General features: G+C 34.2%; 3 protein-coding genes across 3 annotated transcripts; all 3 read left to right on the plus strand.

The window, feature by feature from the left end:
• Positions 1 to 3,015: 3,015 nt before the first annotated feature.
• On the plus strand, positions 3,016 to 3,560 carry LOC141817600 (uncharacterized). The gene has a single exon (XM_074705233.1). It carries the CDS (start codon positions 3,016 to 3,018, stop codon positions 3,469 to 3,471), a length of 456 nt encoding a protein of 151 aa, XP_074561334.1. The 3' UTR covers positions 3,472 to 3,560.
• Positions 3,561 to 5,200: 1,640 nt separating this feature from the next.
• Positions 5,201 to 16,987, plus strand: LOC141817598 (rRNA (cytosine-C(5))-methyltransferase NOP2C). Its single transcript, XM_074705232.1, is given in 14 exon segments — positions 5,201 to 5,424; positions 6,038 to 6,130; positions 6,132 to 6,345; positions 6,717 to 6,864; positions 7,796 to 7,933; positions 8,159 to 8,221; positions 8,671 to 8,792; positions 9,630 to 9,861; positions 12,534 to 12,733; positions 14,514 to 14,614; positions 15,769 to 15,850; positions 16,026 to 16,090; positions 16,520 to 16,635; positions 16,721 to 16,987. Coding segments are annotated over 13 exon segments (1,713 nt in total). The 5' UTR covers positions 5,201 to 5,284; the 3' UTR covers position 16,635; positions 16,721 to 16,987.
• A 349-nt stretch (positions 16,988 to 17,336) lies between these two features.
• Positions 17,337 to 19,401, plus strand: LOC141817601 (uncharacterized protein At4g28440-like). The gene is made up of 2 exons (XM_074705234.1): positions 17,337 to 17,627; positions 18,980 to 19,401. The coding sequence occupies exons 1-2, from the start codon at positions 17,387 to 17,389 to the stop codon at positions 19,168 to 19,170; spliced, it is 432 nt and encodes a 143-aa protein (XP_074561335.1). The 5' UTR covers positions 17,337 to 17,386; the 3' UTR covers positions 19,171 to 19,401.
• The last annotated feature ends 1,449 nt before the right edge of the window (positions 19,402 to 20,850 follow it).

Genomic DNA, 20,850 nt, shown 5'->3' on the forward strand with positions numbered 1-20,850 from the left:
CATGGATTGAATAGGGTTGGAGATTTTCCAACTTGTCAAGTTGATGACCTGATCCGTCCTACCCTACCATATAATAGATTTTTGTTGGATTAGTTCGCTTCACCCTGAATTAGTTAGTTTGACGGATTCATAAGCATTTCATATTCTAATGATTTATTTATAATTTTAAATAATATTTAACCAATAACTACAAATTTGTGTAAGTCAATATAGCAGTTTAAATTAAAATGTAATCATGACAATTACATTAAATATCGAAAAAATAGAAATATTAAATAAAGACGTAAGAGGATAAGTGTTTCTCCTCGATCTCATCCCTAATCATTGGAGATTATTTTAATATTTATTTTGCTATCATCGAAATTAATTACACTTTAATGCTTAAGTTGGCATTTATCTTCTTGTCCCAATAAACATGGCTATAATCATGTTTCTTCCGTCCTTCTCAAAGAAAAACCTTCGAGTTACGATGATTTCCTCCATTTCGCCTTTTATACACTTTGTCGTGCACAAATCTTAAAGTATCATAGTGAGAGGATCCCTTTTATGGAATACCCCTAAATTTTTTTATAAATTTTGTCATAAAAAATGATAAATCTCAGTCAAGTCTCATAGACTCAATCTCTGGGGGTGGCCGGTCTAGTCTCACGAAAGTTTCCCACCGACCACTAGGATAAATCGGGAAGCGCATACGACGGTCAATCCAGATGCCCAGCATCCTTTGATTACGTTCCTCATTTGGAAGAAAATTCTTGCAAATACGCCGTAGCTGGGGATCGAATCGCGGGTTACTGAGTCACAATCCGGATGTCCTACCGTTGCACCATTGCCCCAGGGACATAAATTTTGTCATAAACATCATGAAGTCGGGGTATGTATTTTAACCCAACACTCTATTTACATCACCGAGCCCATTCTATAGTAGCTTCCACCTCTTCGACTAAGAATAACACGCGTTAGAAGGCATTAGAAAGTCCGATAAAATTCCTCCAATGTTTAAGTCATTATTACGAAGGAAGGATAGAAAAATCAATTGTCTAAAAGCATACCTTACAACATGAAGAGGGAGGAACCTTTTGTCCGTTGATGTTGAGCCTAACCGTTACCTTTGCCGCCTTCTCATTACATCTCAACAATCATCTGGCCCCTCAACACTTGAGTAGGAGTGTCAAAAAAATGAACTCGATCTGAAAAAATTAAGATCGGGTTGAGGGTTCTGGTCGAGTTTGAGTTGGAGCTTTTAGATTTGATTGAATTCAGATTGCATTCGAGGCGGATTCAGATCGATTCAAATTTAGAGTTTAGTGATTTTTTTTTTAAGATTAAAATAAATTTTATTTTAAAAATTTAGATGTTTCATGTAATATTAGTATGTCATGATAAAATATTGAGATAAAAATAAAGAATTATAAAGAAAAAATAAAAAAGTTTTTTTTATTTTTCTCGTTGGTAGAGCATTATACGAGTTTGAGTTCGGGTTTAGAATTTCGGATTAAATTCAAGTTCAGGTCGGGATTCAAAAATTGATATTTTTTAATAATATTTTTTCAATCCAACCCCAAATTCATTCGGCCCATCCGAATTGATACCCCTACACCTGAACAATCATGACTACCCAACACAAACATAAGCTTTCATACCAACTATTTGAGAGGGTATAAATTTGCTTCTCGAGCATGACAGAGTTGGTTAGTACAGGGTAAACTTGCTGAAGTGGATAAGGATCAAATTTTGAAGAAACTGAAATAATGTCCTTCCCGTAGTAGCCAATTGTAATTTTTCAATTTACATCTTCACAAATGATCATGAAACCGATCGTGTGGGATCGTTGGGATGATGGATTCTATTTTTTACTAAAAAAAATATAAATTTGAATTAGGTCAGTAGTTTAGGGCATAATGCAACATCATACCCATTGATTTAGGGGAGGTCTCAACGAGGGGACTTCTAAAATCTAATATAAACGTGTTTCACTCGTGAACTTGGAGGGGGGAGGGGACAATTAGGTTGGCATCAAGTATCTAATTAAAAAAATTTAAATAGTAAAATTTTAAATTATGAAAATTGAATAAATGAAGTGAAAATAGTACAACTTACCTTGTCCATATTCAACGTACCTACCTTCTGGGACCATCCTGCCTTGTGGGACCCTACCCATTCATCAATGTCGTGTCCTCGTGATCTTTTATTTTGCCGCCTCGTGCTCCCTTAAGATTCACTCTTGCTTAGCTGGCAACGCCTGTCGGATTCCGTTTGATGTCTCAGACCGTCTTGTCCGGCTGTCTCGCCACGTGCATCATGCAGGCCTCCTTCTAGGCTTCTGCTCACATAATTAACAGTTAGGTGCCAACTAATTTAAAATTTTCCATTTCGTCCCTCTCCTTGTACGTCATCTATTTTTTTACATTTTTATCTCAATAATTTACAAAATAAAAAATAATATCTCTTCATAAGTGTCATATGCCCCTTGACCAACTAGAAAGAATAGCAAAATTATTTTTGGGACATAATTGAATTGGTTACGATGAAATAAATTTGTTGAAGTAGATAAAGATCAAATTTTGACGAAGTCGAGACAATACCCTTCTTTATAGTGGTCAATTGTAACTTTTTAATTTACCTCTTCATAGATGATCATGGAACCAATCGTATGGGACCGCTGGGTGGTGAATTTTACCTTTTATTCGACCGAGGGGCAAAAAACAGTAAAATTGAATTAATTACTGTGGGATAAGACATTGAACCTTAACGAAATAAAAAATATCTTTTTTATAGTGGTTAATTATAATTTTTTATTTATATGATCTTGATATCGACCATGTGAATCCGTTAGATGAGGAATTCTATCCTTTATTACAATAAGTTGGATGATGAATTTCTATCCTTTATTACAATGTGGACAGAGGCAAAATTGTAATATTTTGGAATTATGAGGAGCAGAATAAAATTTCCTCTCACACCTACTGACGCCGTTCTATATGATGCGATTAATTGACAGGCCGCTGCCGTCTAGAGATGGAGGCGGAGGCGGAGGCGGAGGCGGCGTGGGAAGAGGAGCTGTTCTTGGACGAGCTGGACGTCGACGGCGTCCTGCTCGTCGACGACGAGAGGCTCGGGTCGGTGGTCCTCTCCCTGGAGGCGGAGATCTCCGCCGCCGCGGGTCTCGGCGGCGAGGAGGATTTGATGGCGGAGCAGTGCTCGGTGCATGACCGGGAGGAGTGCGAGGACTGCAGAATGGACGACGTTTTGGCGGGCGTCGGAAGCTGCTCGACGGCGTACCTCGCGGAGGCGCCGGCCGGCGGAGAGTCTCCGTGCGGCGCCGGCGACGACATGGGCGATTGGTACGTGGATGAGCTGTTTGAGGCGGGGGCTGGGATTTGGAGTGAAGGGAGGACAGGGTGCTCTGTTGACGGCTGCCAATGGGATTGGGGCATTTGTACGGAGCAGTACTTCTGTTCCTTGTGGGAATAACTAGCTTTAAATAGCGTGTATATTTTTGGTCATAAATAATGTGCCTTTTTTTAGTTTAATACCGCAATTAATTATTTCATATATGCAAATTAAATCCATGTCTAGAATATTTCTTAAAATCTAAAAAACATTAAGTTAGTCTCATAACATTGTCCTTGTTATTGTTTAAGTCGACATAATTATGTCAAGTTGAGTGGGAGTTTGGTTAAGTTGTTTAGCTTTGGTTCGAAGTTAAGGGTTTGATTTAAGTACCACTCATTTGTATGATGCTTAAGATAATTTTGTCCTTGTAAAGTTATTAAGTAAATCGAACCACTCTTCAACCAAAAGTTAAAATCCGCTATCTAACGATCTCATATGATTGGTCCCACGATAATTTATGAGGAAATAAAACGAGAAATTAAAATGATGTATACATTATGGGTCTAGAAGGTTTTTTATAAAATATCTAGATTTTTTTATGATGAGAAAGTTTTAAAGAAATATCTAGAATCATTTAATATTTTTTTTAAAAAAAAATTATGGGTCAAAAGTAGGGTAAAGGGTAGATAAAGAATTTATCTCCTACTCGAATTAGGTAGGTTGGGATATTTAAGTAATATTGAGATTGGACTTGATTATAAATACAAAAATATTTATTTAATATTATTGATAATCTTAAACATTTTAGATCTATATCAAATTAATATGGGTACATTTTTAATACCATTCTAAATCTATTCACTTTTAAAATATATATTTTTTATTTTTAATTACATCAATAAATTTTGATTAAAAACTAGTAATAAGTTTAAAAACTTAAATTTATATTATTGGACTCTTGATTCTTTTAATTTATCCATATTTTTATAAAATTTTTGTGTTATTAGTGGCAAATGGTGAATCTGTCGCTTCGACAACTCCTCTTCACGCTGGAAGGGGGTGAGATAATTAGTGGGACTTCTGCACCCATTGAAAACCACTCATTAGAAGGGCGTGAGGAAACCATAGTGGTGTAGTCGAATTGAATCGAGTTGAATATTAAGAGGCTCAAGCTCGAGTTTAATTCATTTTCCCTAAACTTGAGCTCGGTTCAAATTTGTTTGAGCTTTAATTTTTAAATTCGAGTTCGGTTAAAAAATGATTTGTTTAAAAGTTAAACGAATTTATTTCGAATTTGGTTCGAAAATGACTCGTTTAAAAAGTTAAGGGAGTTTAGTTCAAACTGGACTCATTAATATATATAATATGATAAATGAGAGTCTTAATAAAAACATTTGTAAACCTCTTAGAACATGTTCGCGAGCCTCTAAATTAATATGTCTGTGAGTTTATGAATTAAATATTGATAAACTCGAACTTGTTTTACTAATATTTTTAAATTTGAAATCAAGCTCCAGCTCAGTTTATTAACTTAATTGAACAAATTAAAATGAATATCTTTTTGAACCAAGACCTAAATAGCTCGTGAACAACTTGACTCGTTTACACTTTGAAGAACAAGTGAGACTTCCGCACCCGTTGAGAATCTACTCCTGACTTATCGATTGTAATGTTTTTGCAAGAACTATTTGTACTAGTCCGTGGGAGCGCAAAAAAAAAAAAAAAAAAAAATCCGGTGAGTTAACTGAAAGCTGGGCCCATTTTGAAATGGAGGCCCTAAAGAGCGGCCCCATGGAATTGATAGTCTTGCGCTCTTATGCGTTTCCCCTCAGTGACAACGCGCGGACTGTCTTCTCGGCGTCGCTTCTCCGCCGCCGCAACGCCGCCGCGGCGACGAACCCTCTCGTCCCACCTCTGTTCCCCTCCAAGAACAACTGTTGCAACCTCGAAGATGGATTCTTCTTCCTCCGCTCCTGCTCCTCCGGAGCGCTACAGCTACATCCCCTCGATCCGTTGGAATCCAGAGGTCGAGGAGTACTTTCACGCGACCTATGGATCTGAACGCTTCGCACAGATTTCCAAATCGCTGACGTGATTTCTTCGCCCCTCGCACTCCCTCACTCAACTCTTCGCGTTTTTTTTTAACTTGCAATTTAATAAACTATGAGGTCCTTGTTTGTTTTCATGTAACATCGCATTTTTTTGTTCAATGGTAATTCGAGCCAGACCTTTACTAGTGCGCGTATGATGACGATTTTGTTTTATTTTGAATAATTTTATGTGAAATTGGTAAAATCACCACGGTCTTTCAGGAGATCTTCATAATTTGGCTGTCACTTTAGTCGATATGTTCTAACAGTTCCCTTTTTTTCACAATATCAACTGGGATATGCTTAATCATGAGAGAAAAATTTGAATGCCTCACTATGCCTTTTTGTATTTGTTCTGCAAAGATGGTGAATGGGCAATTGTTCTTTAAAAAATCAGTGTTCCTATTGTTTGTGATTAAAGTCTAATGGACTGTTAATTAGTGTTTTGTTAACATATTTAGGAGTTTGTTAGAATCTCCCCCCCATTTTTTTCTTTATTCAATTTATTTCATTATGCTTAAGCATTGCCCTTCCTTGGTTACTGATCCCACTTGAACTTTACTAGTGAGTATACTTCTCCAAAACATGAGGTACTCACAGTTTATTTTCTTTAGGCATCCTTCTTCCTACTCTTGTATTCGTGTGAACACTCTGAAATCCACAACTGATGCAGTTATTGAGAAGCTAATCACCATTCTAGATGAAAAAAGACCTCAAAAGTAATACAACTGAAGTAGAAGCATCCAAAGAAAGAAGCCAAAGTGCTTCCATTCATAAGTGTCCTTATCCTGGTCTTGAACATGTTGTGTTTGTTAAAGGTTCCGGACCACATATGCTTAAGTATGACATGGATTCTTACCAACCTATGAAAGAAGTAATTGTGAGTCGCAAATGTGCTGAGGCAGTTCTTCGTGGAGCTCAGGTACATTTTTTTTAACACAGTCAACTTCTTTGGTATCTTGTTATCTTGCAACAGTCATATTTTATAATCATTTTCTCTAGTTTACCTTGCGTTCCATATGATTATATGGCTGCATGGAAAATCACTATATTTTTTTACCATTTTATTTAAAATATCTGCACTTAATTTTTAATTCAAAATCTAACTTGTGAGTTGGTAATGCAACCAATTGCGAAATTGTTTATCATCAAAATACCATTTTTGTACTTTTGTTGTTTGTATAATTAATGACATGAGTGTAACTACAGAAATGCCCATCTTCATCTGTTGACAACAAAGATGATGCATGAAGAAAATTATGATACAAAAAAATCGTCGTGATTGATTTGCAGGTATATGTTCCTGGTGTTTTGGCTTGCAGTTCACATGTTGAAAAAGGGGATCTGATTGCTGTGTCAGTTGCTGTGGAACAGCCAATTTCAGATGGTGGATGGGCTTTTGGTTTTACACGAGGAAGTGTTTTACAAGGGTCACAGTCAGGTCGATGATGCTGATTGATAAACCAAGAACTTTATGAGATTCAAATGAGCCAATAGATTTATCTTTCATTAAATTCACATTATTAAGGAAAATTTTGCCAGAAAAAATCTTTGACATGGTCTTTGTCTTAATTCTAACATCACTGTAAACCAGGAGTTTTCTAATTGAGTATGCAAGTTTAACATGAATTTTCTATATAACTTATATAAGGTTATTTAAAATGTCAAGTTGCTTTTGAGATTTTACTTAATTTGTAACAATGCATCTTCAATCTTTTCTCGTCATGATCGATTGCAGTTGATGCAGTACATGTGGTTAATTTGTAGTCATTTTCACTCTGGAACTTTCTTGACATTTACCTATCTGAATTAATTTAATATTTTGTTGTTATCTGTGCTGTTATAAAGTAACTGTAGTGAATAGATTAATTTGCTTCTGTTTGCATGATTTTAATATTTTAACCTCTAAGAATATTTCCTTCTAAGCTTCTGTTTGCATGATTTTAATATTCTAACCTCTAAGAATATTTCCTTCCAAGCTTCTATTTGCATGATTTTAATATTTTAATCTCTAAGAATATTTCTTTCCGACCTCACCTAGTGGGATAAAGTTTGGTTATTGTTGTTGTAATCTCTAAGAATATTTCCTTCTATGAATTTATTTTTGATATTGATTTGTTTGAGGTTACTATGGATGTATGCAAATTGTGGCGGCATAATTTTACCAAGTTTTTTTTGGCGTAAGAAAATATGAACCTTGTCATGAATGCCTACCTAAAGAAGTTATAGTCTACTTGTTTTTCTGAACGTTTTTATTAATTTTCTACTCGTTTTGTTTTAATCTTGTATCTTTTAATTTATTTTTTTAGTTTCCTTCAAGACATCATTTATGTAACAGAGTAAATCTATATTTATGCAATAAAAAAATGCAGATCCTCAGTATCATGAAAGAAATGGCCTGTATATTGGCCAAGGAACTGCTTCATTGTCAAGGGCTTCTATGTTCCGTGTGGCTCATGGGACTGCTGTGGAGATGACAAACCGAGTGTATGAGCTTCCATCATTTTACAGTATGCTCATATGTGAATGAATTTTTTCTTCAGTGTTATACTACCAATTTTATTTCTCATCTTAATCTAAACTCTTTTAGAAATTTTGTTGCTGTCTGCATATGCCAATAATTAGCATATTGAATTTCATTGTTCTGTGGCATGCTGAACTCAAAGTGGCTTATCAAACAGAGTTTGTCAAATCATATTTTTTATGACTTTAATTTCTGCTGTTTCTTTGGCTAGATGTACTCGAAGGAGAAATATTTCTGCAAAACTTGCCCAGCATTGTTACGGCTTGCGTCTTAGGTATCAATAAATTTACTTGTTATTGTTTGATTTCAGAGTAACACTCTTATTTCCTTAGTGCTGCAATTGTTTTGAGTATTTATATTTATTTGATAGTTTTTTCTAAGCAATCCTAGAGTTCTCATTGGATCATTGTGATTTTGTGAAACAAGAAGGAATACTATGGTTTGATATTTCATTTATAGGATACTAGCATAAAAGAACTTTGTCTAAACTTTTATTCTTCGTGCTCTAGTTTGTGAACCTCATGGATTATGGAAGGAAATACCTTATGCAGATACTAAAGGTGCTTCTAATGATATTGAAATAAATTAAAGTATCCAACTTTTATCGCTGGAATCATACTCTCCAGTTATAAACATCATTTACCTGCTATAGGTAGTTTTATGCTGTGAGTTATCAATCACTTTAGTTACTAATTTTTGCAAAGATATGTTTCTGTTCTTTAGATCCTCAAGAAGGTGAAAGAATAATGGACATGTGTGCTGCTCCTGGAGGGAAAACAACTGCCATTGCAATTCTTATGAGGAATAAAGGCGAGGTTATTGCAATTGATAGATCTCATAATAAGGTCAACTTTCTTGCTCGAGTCCATGGATTTCATCATGTGGTTGGGTATGATTGACCTTATGTAAGTTACACCAGTTTTTTGGTGCCTCAAGTGATAGCCTAACGCCGTGGTGCTGATTGGTAACTTAAAGTATTTCGTCGCATTTTTGTTTAGAACTGTCACTGAATCTCCTGATCATGCTTGTTTTAGATGCTTAAGGTTTACATTAAGGGTATAGATTATCCTGGATTTAGTTGAGGATTATCCTAGACCCTGCAGTGACAGGGACCTTCCATCCTGTGTTATTCTTCAGAGATAATTATCTGTTGTGCTACATAAAGTTGATTATTGAGAAACTAAGTAGTTTCCTGCTACTTCAGGATATCACATTGTATTTATTTCATTGTAGGTACTCAGATTAGAAATCTTTTGTTAATATATTTTTGTGTTTTATTACTGAGAATGTTACTCATCTAAATGTTGGATTTTGTTCAAACAATGACATGGGAAACTCATTAGATTTCAGAGACATTGTGAAAGGTTTAAGTACTTCAAAAAATTTTGGTTCCAATGTTTGTTTAACCTAGTACTCCATTTTGATGAAACCTCTTTCTTATCTTGTTTGATTTGTGCCATTAACGTTTGATGTTTTCCTTTGCTGATTATTTCATCTAATATCTCTGGTTCTTTCTGCCTGTTTTTCCATTGTAGTGATATAAATGTAGTTATCTAGCTAATAATTTTTTTTGTCGATCAATGTGACCACTAAATTGGAAATTATTTGACTGACTCATTCATCCTCACCTTGACTCAGAAGTACGATAACAGTGTACTGTGTAATGCATATAACACTTTCAGGTCATGGATATTTTGAAACTGGCAGCCGAGATGGATTTATCTTGTATAAAGGCTTATAAGCTCGATGCACTTAAGTCTGTTGTGAATAGTGAAACAATAAGCACAACACATGTGAACAATGAAGAATCAGGAGTTCCAGCAATAGACCAAAGCTCATCTACTTTTATTAGAGGTGATAAGATCAGCATTGATGTGGAAACATGCAGCATCAATGATTCACCATCACTAACAGGTAGTAACTCCTAACCAGTAATATATCCTATCATTTGTTTTCTGATGTGTTGGTAAGTGGCTATATACATATGCACAACACACGAACATCCATTTGTCAAGATTGTAGTCTCAAAAAAGTGCTCACGTGCTTAGTATTATAGTACTCTTTTAGGAAAAAGATATTTCTTGAGCAGTTCTTCACATATCAAGGAGTACAATATTCTGGAATTCCCAATTACTATTGACCAGCATTTCAAGTGTCAATCTGTATTGTTTGGCACAACCAACATGTATCATTTTGGTCACCGGCCCCTACTGATGCTATGTCAGCATGAGAAAATGATATTCTGTTCATGACAATACAATTTCAATAGTAGTGACCAGTCATTCCTCAGCCGGTACCATCAGAAATCAACTAAAAGAAGAAGGTATTCTCCTGATGACCTATCCTTCAATCTTGTTTGTTAGCCATGAGGAGGAGATGAAATATGAAATAAAAAGGGGAGGGGAGGGGAAGGGGAAGGGGAGAAGCACCAACATACTGTACTTACCAATTAATTTTGCCTGATGGTTACATGGAGGAGATGTAACACTAAAAAGAGAATGGAGGTAGAAACAGGAATGCATCATCTAGAGCACTAGCAGTAGCAAAGAGGGATGCTAGGATCTGAGAAACCAAAATGTATCATATACCTATGTCTATTTTAGCTTCGATTGTGCAGTTCAAGTTCAGCTGATTGTGTCAATTAAGATATGCTTATGAATGTGTAGAGAAATCAATATCAATACTAAATGTTGTGGGAAGATTAAATAGAGCATTATTTATTATGTGTTGAAAAACTATTGGATTAATCTCAACAGGATGCTATAAGAACCAGTGTTTGATATGATGCGTGGCAATTGCTATGATATTAGGAAGGCATAATCATTAGTTGAGCTTATATTTTGTTACTGGTTACTCCGAAATTCATTTGACTCTATAATTGCTATAAACATATGTTTAGGGGTAAATGAGCTTAGTGGAAGTGGATTATAAGATTAAAACTCATTCAAGTTGATCTTATTACCCTTGAAGTATGTTGAAGTGTGTTGGGTGTCGGCATGGAATGGTTCCATAACCATATAGAATGAAACTTTTGCATGGAATAATAATTTAAACTTGATTTTGCCAACACAACATTCCAGTTGTAATAAGAAACAGGAATGAAAAACAATAGGAGCCTCACAACAACAACAACAATAGTCCTCCATGTCATCAAATATCTTTCTCAGCATTTATATGGCCTCTTGGGCTTCTTAGCTGGTGATCATATTGAATGATCGTCAACTTTACACCGAATTGAAATCTTTATATTTGTCTATAAATCCCCTAGATGATGATTTCCAGATGAACTTGAAAAAAAAATGATGAGGAATTCTTTTATTATTGCAGTAAATATTTTTTGTTTCTATGTCCATGTCTATTGTCTATGCTGAATCCTAATTATGGACTCTATTAGCTGAAGTTATGATGTCCACCATCTTGTCCTTATCCATTTTTTAGTTATTTGGTCTATGCAACTGGATTGAAGAGTTATCATTTGTTTGAGACACATCTATTTCTTGTGTTGAGGACTTGGTGATGCTAGACACTAACACGATACAAACACTTTTTACTTGTTATTTCCAGAAAATGGCAGTCCTGCTGGATTCTTGTAGAAGGTTCTTCTAGTTGTGCACCTTATGGTGCATTCTCATAATGAATTTAATGGTTCATAATGTCTCATTTAGTTGGGTGGATGAAATGATGAACAATGAGAGAGAGAGAGAGAGAGAGAGAGAGAGAAAGGGAAGGAGAGGAGCATGTTGCACAATAAAAAGGTCATCTGTGTGCTTGTATCCTTATTCATCCCCCTTCCCTCTTTGGATCTTCCCTATTATAATCCACCCAAGTTGACAAGCCATAAGACTCCAGATTTTCTAAAGAAGGATGAACATTATCTAGGAGATTTAGGCTGTCTAATAAATTTCATTTGAAACACTTGAAAGTCAGCGTTGGCATTTTTATTATAGTTCTTTTCCATGTGATATTATTAGAAAAAGTATTTTCTTGTTTTTTAGAAATTCCAATTTCCTTGAATGATTTCGTAACCCTATTAATGTGGAATCAAGTTGTTTCTAATCCATGGGTTTAGATTGCAGTTAGATTTTAAATATTTTAGAGAACTCATTGAATATTCATGGTAATGGAATCAAGAGCCTGCACACCAAAGGCTACTTAAGTACTCCAGCCAATCACTTGACAGTTCTATTTATCTATTGTTTGTTGATTTGTATGCAATTACATTTGTCTTAGTGATTTGAATCGTTGTATAACAGAGAGTGCTGTGTGTAAAAACATAGGGAAGTACAAGTATAAAATGAGGAAAAATCAACAAAGCTTTTTTCTGCATGCCCAGTGACATCTTGTAAATTAACCAGTAGTATTTTATGAAATGGTTGGAGAGGCAAATTAATATAACAGATTTAGCTGGAAAAGATAAGGGATTCATTTTGATATTTGGTTATCATGGATTGAGATGTGATAATATATGCATTCTAACCAAATGTTATAGTATGGTTGTACTGCAGAACTTGTAATGTTATGATCATGTTCATATAACTTCTACTTTCTGTGAATGTGAGCTTAACCCAGTCAATTCTATTCTTTAGTCAGTAATGGAGAGGCTGATGGGGAAAATCACACCCGAAGGAATAATGGCTCTCGAATGAAAAATGGACCAGGAAGAAATCAATGCACTGGTGGTAGGGCTGAAAAGTCAAAAGGTTTTATGCCCAACAGTTTTGATCGTGTTCTTCTTGATGCTCCATGTTCTGCTCTTGGTTTGAGACCTCGTTTGTTTGTTGGGGAGGTAATATTCACTATAAACTCCTTAGCGAAATGCATTTTGCACTCTGATAAATTTCATCTTCCTTGGTACTTGAGGCTATTCCATGAGCTTCCAAATTCAGAATCTTCATCTAGACCCATGTGGAAAATTTAAATGGCATTAATTGTTCTCATAAAGGTTATGTTAAGTAGGACAACAAGTAAAACATTTTTGTTTAATCAAGCAAAAGTTTCCTCATTTTTTCGTGCCTGCAAATTCTCAAGAACTAGGATTAAGAGAGGGTACAAAGTGGAAATTTTAAAGTTAAGATGGATAACCCCAAGTAGATAAATGCAATTTACTCTATCTTCATATGGAGTAACAAGTTAGCTATATTTTTCATCTAAACGTGTTGTGACAATTGGTATCAAATCAAGCTGTTGGAAATGGTTGCCTGCATGATGCTATAGCTATGGAGTCTCATATGTGACATGAGTTAAACTCTGGGTCAAGTTTTAAGCATAGGCATGGGAGATTGTAGACATTCCAGTGTAGAGGCAAGTCTAATATTGCCCTATTGTCACATGTTTGACTTTAATATCTGGTTGTTGTAACTATGTCTGTATCTTTGATATTTAGATATTTGCTTAGTGAAGCAACTTTGTACAGCAGAATACAAGTTGTATTCTAGTATTGTCATTTTTTAACTAACGCCTTTAATCTTTTTTTTTCACATGCACACAGAAATATGAATGCCTGAAAGACTACCCTCACCATCTCCCTCTTCTGTTGTCACTTAAGCTTTTATAGAGTGCTTAAGATTTTTGTTGGCACAAATCCTGCTCATAACGTTCTCACATGTCCTACCAGGGACATGTTAGTATTAATTTAACTCTTCTGAGATTTGAATGCTATTAGACATCTCCATTCTTCTAAAATTTTAATAAGGCTTGTGTCAATTTATAACCATATCTATTCAATAATCATGGATTTCTCATTTCAGAATATGGTAAAATAGAAAATAATAATCTTTGTTAAGCAATATTAATCATGCCATAATAATCTCTCAATATGCTAAGGTCAATTCTTGAAAAAAAGGTTACAAATCCTATCTATTAATTTTCACAAACCATTTAAAATTTAGAACTCGAATTCCAAATTAATCCCATTCAACTATTTATATAAAAACAAATTACAATTTATGACCATTAATCTCAACACATACTGAGTCAATGCTTATTATTAATTATTGAAACTAATTAAATGCTTTTCATTGATACGTCTTTCTTTGAGTGTGTACCTTCCCAACTTTTTATATGCAATTTGGCTGTAACGATTCAATTTGATAATCAGTTTTTCTTAACAATCTCATGGATAAAGGGTATATAAATAGAGAGACAAACAGTATGTAGTTCATATTTTAAAAAACTTTAAGCGTATCTTTTTATTTTACAAATTAATTATTTGAATTATTACTCTATGTATATTTTTTGGTTGTTTCTTAAATGAATATATAGCATCAAAAAGTCCACTAAAAAAACTAAAGCCTTTTAAAATTTTTAAATATAAAATTAAGTTTGATTCTAGATTGTATTGTTTAAAAATTAGTTACAACTATCTCTAAGTATGCATGATTAAATCATTGATGATTGTATTGATTAAAGTTATAAAATACAAATGTATGGTAAATTTAATTAAGTTTGCATTCAACTTGTTTCCTATACATGCTTACAAGCAATTTATGTTATGACTAGTTGTGTCTTATTATCGTAGATTACCTTTAAATTTTTTAGAGCAAGTTCTAACATAATGCATTTAGCAGGAAACAATGGAATCTCTGATAAATCATGGAAAGTATCAGAGGAGAATGTTTGACCAAGCTATTCGACTTGTTCGTCCAGGAGGAGTGATTGTTTACTCTACGTGGGTGCTTGTTCTCAGTATATTCTGTAGTTTGTTATTTTTTTTATTGCATTAGTATTTCATTAATCAGATAATAACTTGTTCGTCCAGGAATGACTAAGCATTTTTTATACTGTTAAACTACATGTCATGATTGATATTCCTTTTGCACAATATGCTAAGAGGCTTCAAGGATCTACAGTGGCGGAACGGAAATTTAAGACCATGTTTTGGTTATCAAGTGGATATCATATAATTTCTATATAATAGCTGGTGCTTCATTTGGCCATGAAACTTTGCTAATTGCCAAACTATGTTAGGAAAGTCATACTCCCTTCCCATAACTGTGTTTGGAAAACATACAGAAAGCTAAATTCAAATTCTGTGAATCAGTGTTTCTAAAATATTTGAAAAAAAAACTTGATAACAAGATTCTTTGTCTACAACTAAGCATATATGGCCGTTGCAACTTGCAACAACTTTATAACCTTTTATTGGTTGTAAGCATGTAGTCAGTTGAAGAACTATATAGTTGGTTTTGATTCTGCTGAAGAACCTTCATAATTTGTTTTGGCTCTTCCGCAAGTTACACGAGAGATGAGCAACTTATCATGTACTGCAAGAGTGCAAATAACTTTCTTGATTAACTTGGACCTTATTGCCATTTCCAATGTTTTCTGTTGGAATCAATCAATGCTTCATTCATGCAAGGAGCATCTCTCAGTGTCACGTTAACATTTCAATATCTTTATTTAGTTATTTTGTTGTAGTGTGTGGTGAGCATGCCTTTGATTATGTGGTAAAGAATATAGGCATCATAAGGCAATGCTAAACATGTGCTACAATATTACTTTTGGCACTTGAATAGTATAGGCCTGTCAGACATGTTGTGGCATTGGTTTTTATTGCTTTTAAGCCAGTTTTCCCCTCACATGCTCCTTTAATCTAGAAACATAAATTTTGTATGTGCAAGATGCTTATATGAATTATTTTTTCTTGTTTATTTCTTTGTCATTTTTGTATATAAAGGTTATTAACTATTTCCAATGATAAGCCTAAAATTTGGGTGCTTATAAGAGTATGTTATATATATATATATATATATAGGTGCTGCTATTGATCTTGATGCAATAAGAAAATTCTTATTCTATCGGTGACATTAACTTTCCTTCTAGGTGTACAATAAACCCAGGGGAGAATGAGGCTTTGGTGCGGTATGCTCTAGATAAGTACAAGTGTCTATCTCTGGTATCACAAGTAAGCTTAACTTCGTAGCCTACTCCTTTTAGCATGCTTAAGTAGGTTTTTGTGTCTAAATTATGCGTTCTTGTGAAATCAAGGCTTGTCATCTTGGGCCTTGGATAGCACAATTAATTTGACAATTCTGTGTTTATGTCAGCGAAGTCATGTTGTTTCTCTTGACAATTTGCAGTACCCAAAAATTGGAGGAAACGGCATAGTTGGCAGTTACAAACCATTGGGGGGAAAATATGCAGAGTAAGTTCCTTTCTGCTCTCTTCTATGGTTACATGCCCACGGTTTCACAAAATTTTTGTTACATAGCTATACTCACTCTTGGGCACCACTGCAATTTTTTTTTTTAATTCGATTCACAAATAGATTAAATTAGTATGTAACTTTGATGCTGCTTCTATGACTATAGATGTTCACTAAATTTGTGAAGCAGGGATGCTTAGTAATTCAATGCTGTTGATGTACAATTAAGCGACCTGTGAGGTAGATTTATATTATGTCTCTTTCTCTTGTGCTGTAACAAAATTTCAAATTTGTAGGCATCATGATGCAAACAACGAAAAACATTGCTTTAACAAACTGATTTAAAATTGTTGTTATCTCTATGTATTTTTCAGCTTTTGATAACTTAACTTTGCGCCGGAGAATCATCAGCATTGTTTCTTCTTGCAGGGATTGGCTAACAGCAAATGAAGCTGAACTTGTTCAGAGGTTCGATCCATCATCATCCCTTGATACAATTGGGTTTTTCATAGCAAAATTTAGCGTCGGCAAGAAAGATTTTTAAGGTAAATATTAACCTATTTCATATCAGCTTCCAAGTTTTGTTTTTCAGAAACTTTTGCATCTATGAACCAGTCGAATTCCGTGCAGGTTGATGCTTCATCTATTGATTTTTCTCCTCGCCCCAACTAATCTATCTGTTTCTGATAAAGATTGGAGCAGAGCTCTGAAGAAATGGACAAACCCCCACCCAACTATCTGAAAGGAAACCTTGTGCCAGATTGTTGCCTAAAGATGAGATCATTCGACATCAAGTGTCCTCACTCATCTGTTCAACATTTTCTAAAATATTTCTTTATTTCAAACTGAATTATCATTCACACACATTGTTTTGAATCTTTAGACCTAGTTCTGTTAATCATTTTTCAAAATTTTTTTTCAAGTCAATTACTATCTGTTCAAATGCCCACACTGAGCTGTAAATCTCTTCAAATCTCCATATGATTTTCCTTTCTGAAAGAATTATATTAATTATTTACTTTAAATACATCCTAATTTATAATTAGACAATAACATCAAATCGAATAAAATAAAAAATGATCTAATAAAAACAAATTAGAATGAAAATTTAATCCAACAATAAAGGTGCTAATAACAAGGATGGTATTGGGCTTACTGATGGGCCGTGGTGGGCTCTTGGGTTCTATGGGCCCATTTAAGAGCCATGAGGAATGATTAATGGCGATGGTGTTTACCACATCGACGATTGATCGCAGAGGATTTGGTAGTGGTCTAGGGTTAGGTTTTTTGGTGGCCATGGCGACGCAGCAGCAAGGGGGAGCGGGAGGCGCGAAGAGGAAGCCGGTGTTCACGAAGGTGGATCAGCTGAAGCCCGGGACGGGCGGCCATACCCTCACTGTCAAGGTGCTGAAATCTGACACCGTGGTCCACAAGGGCCGCGCCGCCGCTGCTGGTCAACTGCGTCCCACCAGGATCGCCGAGTGCCTCATCGGCGACGAGACTGGGACCATCGTCTTCACGGCTCGCAATGAACAAGGTGCGTTCTTTTCGCATTCCGGTCTCTTCCAAAACCTATCGCTTTCCGCTATGACCGTGCGATACATGGCAATTTTGATGAAGTTTGACCCTTTTTTTTCCTAAAAGAAAATTCTTCATTTAACTATTCTTGTAAGAAGCCTGATTGAGATGCAAAACTTGGCCATGCTCTTATGGATTCCACTGTGTCTAGTAGTGTAATTGATTGGGTTACTAACGATTTCAGTCTTGAAATTGAAAAAGGTTCCATCTTGAGCATATGGAAACTTGAACTCGGGGCTTATTTGAGCCTGTAACGTGTGTAAAATTAATGATGAGAAAACACAGGTCATATAGTCTTTGGATATACTGAATAAATCTGATGAAAATGGAGGAAAGGGGGTTTCTTTCCATCATCTGATTATAGGTTTTCATTTTTTTCCGTTCCATGTCTTTGTTGAGTCACTCAATAAGGAGCAACTTGAACAAAGCTAAAAGCAAGAGATAGATACTAGTTATTTGGGTGCTAAAGTGCCAATAACTCATTCAAAAGGGACATTTAGATCTTATATTTTGTCATCAAAAACATTTATCCTTTATCAAACTATTGAAAATGTTTAATGCTAACTCTCGATGAAAGGCTGTGTACGATATACTCGCATAACATTGCAATTCGATTGACATCTCCTGGTGACTTGTCATGTCTTAGCGTTTACTTTGGCCGCATGGAAATACAAGTTACAGTTCCATTATCCTGTCAATACAGGATTGTTTAACATCCCTTAGTTTTACATTTTATTGTTTTTATCTGAGTAAAAAGTCCATCCAATGAATGGTACATGCATGCCACCCTTGAAAGCTAATTTGTATACCTAATGCTATGATAGTAATATATGACTATGGATTAGGAAAATTCAGTGTAGGCCTAGAAGGAATTGTAGTGGATCGGGTAGAAATTGAGGGGAAGTAATTATCTCTTACACTCATTAAATTCACTTTGATTATTTCTTGATCCACTCTGATTTTTTTTTTCTGATCCATAGTCATATATTACTATGTTAACATCTTAGTTTCTTTTGAGATAAGCATTCTTTTAGTATGTTTCTTTTTATTATTGCTACTTCATCACTCCTACAAAATAGTGTATAATTGTATCATCATATATTGAATAAATAGAATACTGTTTCTCAGCAACTAGTGCTATAGTCTTTCATATTGTTCAAAAATGAGATTAGATTCATTTAGGGATAAAATTTCTCTCATCTTTCATTTAGGTCACCTTTTACTGATCACTTGTTTGCAAGTCTCAGTGAAGATTTTCTATATGAGAAGAGAATTGCTTTAAGAATTTAGTATTTTCCCCTTCTGCTGCAGTTGATTTGATGAAACCAGACAACACCGTCATTCTCCGGAACGCCAAGATCGATATGTTTAAGGGATCAATGAGATTGGCCGTCGACAAATGGGGGCGCATTGAGGTGACCAATCCGGCCGATTTCACCGTGAAAGAGGATAACAATCTGTCTTTGATTGAGTACGAGCTAGTGAATGTTGCCGAAGAGTAACAACTGCACCTCGGAGAACAATCTCATCGGGTGCAGGAGATTATCACCAGTTCTACATCATCTCCTGGTGATGAAGTTGTAGGAATCTTGGCCTACAAAATGCTGCATTTGTTTAGTTAGTTCAATGCCTCTCTTTTTTTCCAGTTGATGTTTCATGGTGCACTTAATAGATTCTGAAATAAACATAATTTTGTACTTTATTATCCAATTTATTTTAGATCCTTCACGTCATGGTTCTGATGTTTTGCTAGCATGTGGTAATAGATTCTGTCTGATTAGATAATGCTTCTTTTTTAGAAATATTTTAACATCTTTTGTTATTTATTTACCAGTTTAATGCCTTTATATGCTTGTTAGATGAATAAAGCTTAGGAAAATTTGCCTTTATTTATCTGTTGCATGCCTTTCTTTGAGTTCCTTAAATTTCTATTAAATAAGGTTTAATGTGTTGTATTATATATAGAAATAACATCTTTAATAAAAGTGAAATTTGTCATCTTAACGATCTCACATCTTATGATCTAATAAAAATGGAATTACGATCATTTCATAGTTGATGATCTATAAATTGAAAAAATAACATCAACTATATCTATATCATATGAAGTTTAATCTTTTGGAAAAAAAATAATTTTATGGGATCTAAAATTATTTAGAAAATTTCAACTTGAGTTTCAATCATTTTTAAATTGTTAAGTAAATTTATTTGAAAATTGATAAATTAATTAAGATGATCAATTTTATTTTATAAAAATTTTTTATTAGTCATCAAAATAAATAAAAAATATAGATGAATTCTAATGGATTCAATTTCACAAGTCCTAGTTTATAACGGAGCAGCAAGATTCAGATAAAATTAAAGATAAGTTTTTTCAAAAAACTATTTAATATAGTCAAAAAATACTTTAAAAATCTAATATCACTATCGATATAATTTCATAAAGACTTCTACAATAAGAGAATATTTATTAAAATAATAATTTAATAAAAAATAGAAGAAACTAATTTTATATTCGCCCTATTTAATTTGTGGAGTTAGGTATCAACAAAACACTAATTAAATTATCAATATTCAATTATGATAATCTCAATTGTATCTATATTTTATATGGTAATATTTGGAAAAATAATAAATTTGCTCTATAAATTATTTGTAAAAAAATATTATGCGCATTTTGAGAAAATGGAATTCTAAAAAATATTTTTGCCAAATTATATTTTTAAAAATATATAATAAATTAAAAATGGTGAGTCGGTGTCAATAATAAATTAATTTCGTCCTTTTATGCGACCTTAAAGAAATGTGTGGATAAACACCCTCATTTGGCCTCCACCACTTGGGATGGATGTATTGGCTCCTAACCAAACACGAGGCTTCATTAAAATAAAAGTTATTTAGATTAATTAATTAATTAATTAATTAAGGAAGATTCGGTGGTACTAATAAGGTTTAAAATATTGACAACGATGCATTTAAAAAATCTTGAATTCGTGACTCAATTGCACATTTTAAAGTGATTTTTCTATCCGGTGGTGAATAACGGATCAAAAATAAATAAATCGTTTAGATGGACCATTAGGAACGATTTCTTATTCATCTTGATAATTGATGAAAAATTTTAATGAGATCTATCATCATCGCTTCAAAATTAGGCGGCGTAATCGGAATATATACGGTGT

The sequence above is a fragment of the Curcuma longa genome, unplaced genomic scaffold (genome assembly GCF_044706935.1).
Source record: "Curcuma longa cultivar G26 ecotype Majalengka, Jawa Barat unplaced genomic scaffold, ITB_CL_G26_1.1 contig_21201, whole genome shotgun sequence".
In the NCBI taxonomy this organism is placed as follows: domain Eukaryota; kingdom Viridiplantae; phylum Streptophyta; class Magnoliopsida; order Zingiberales; family Zingiberaceae; genus Curcuma; species Curcuma longa.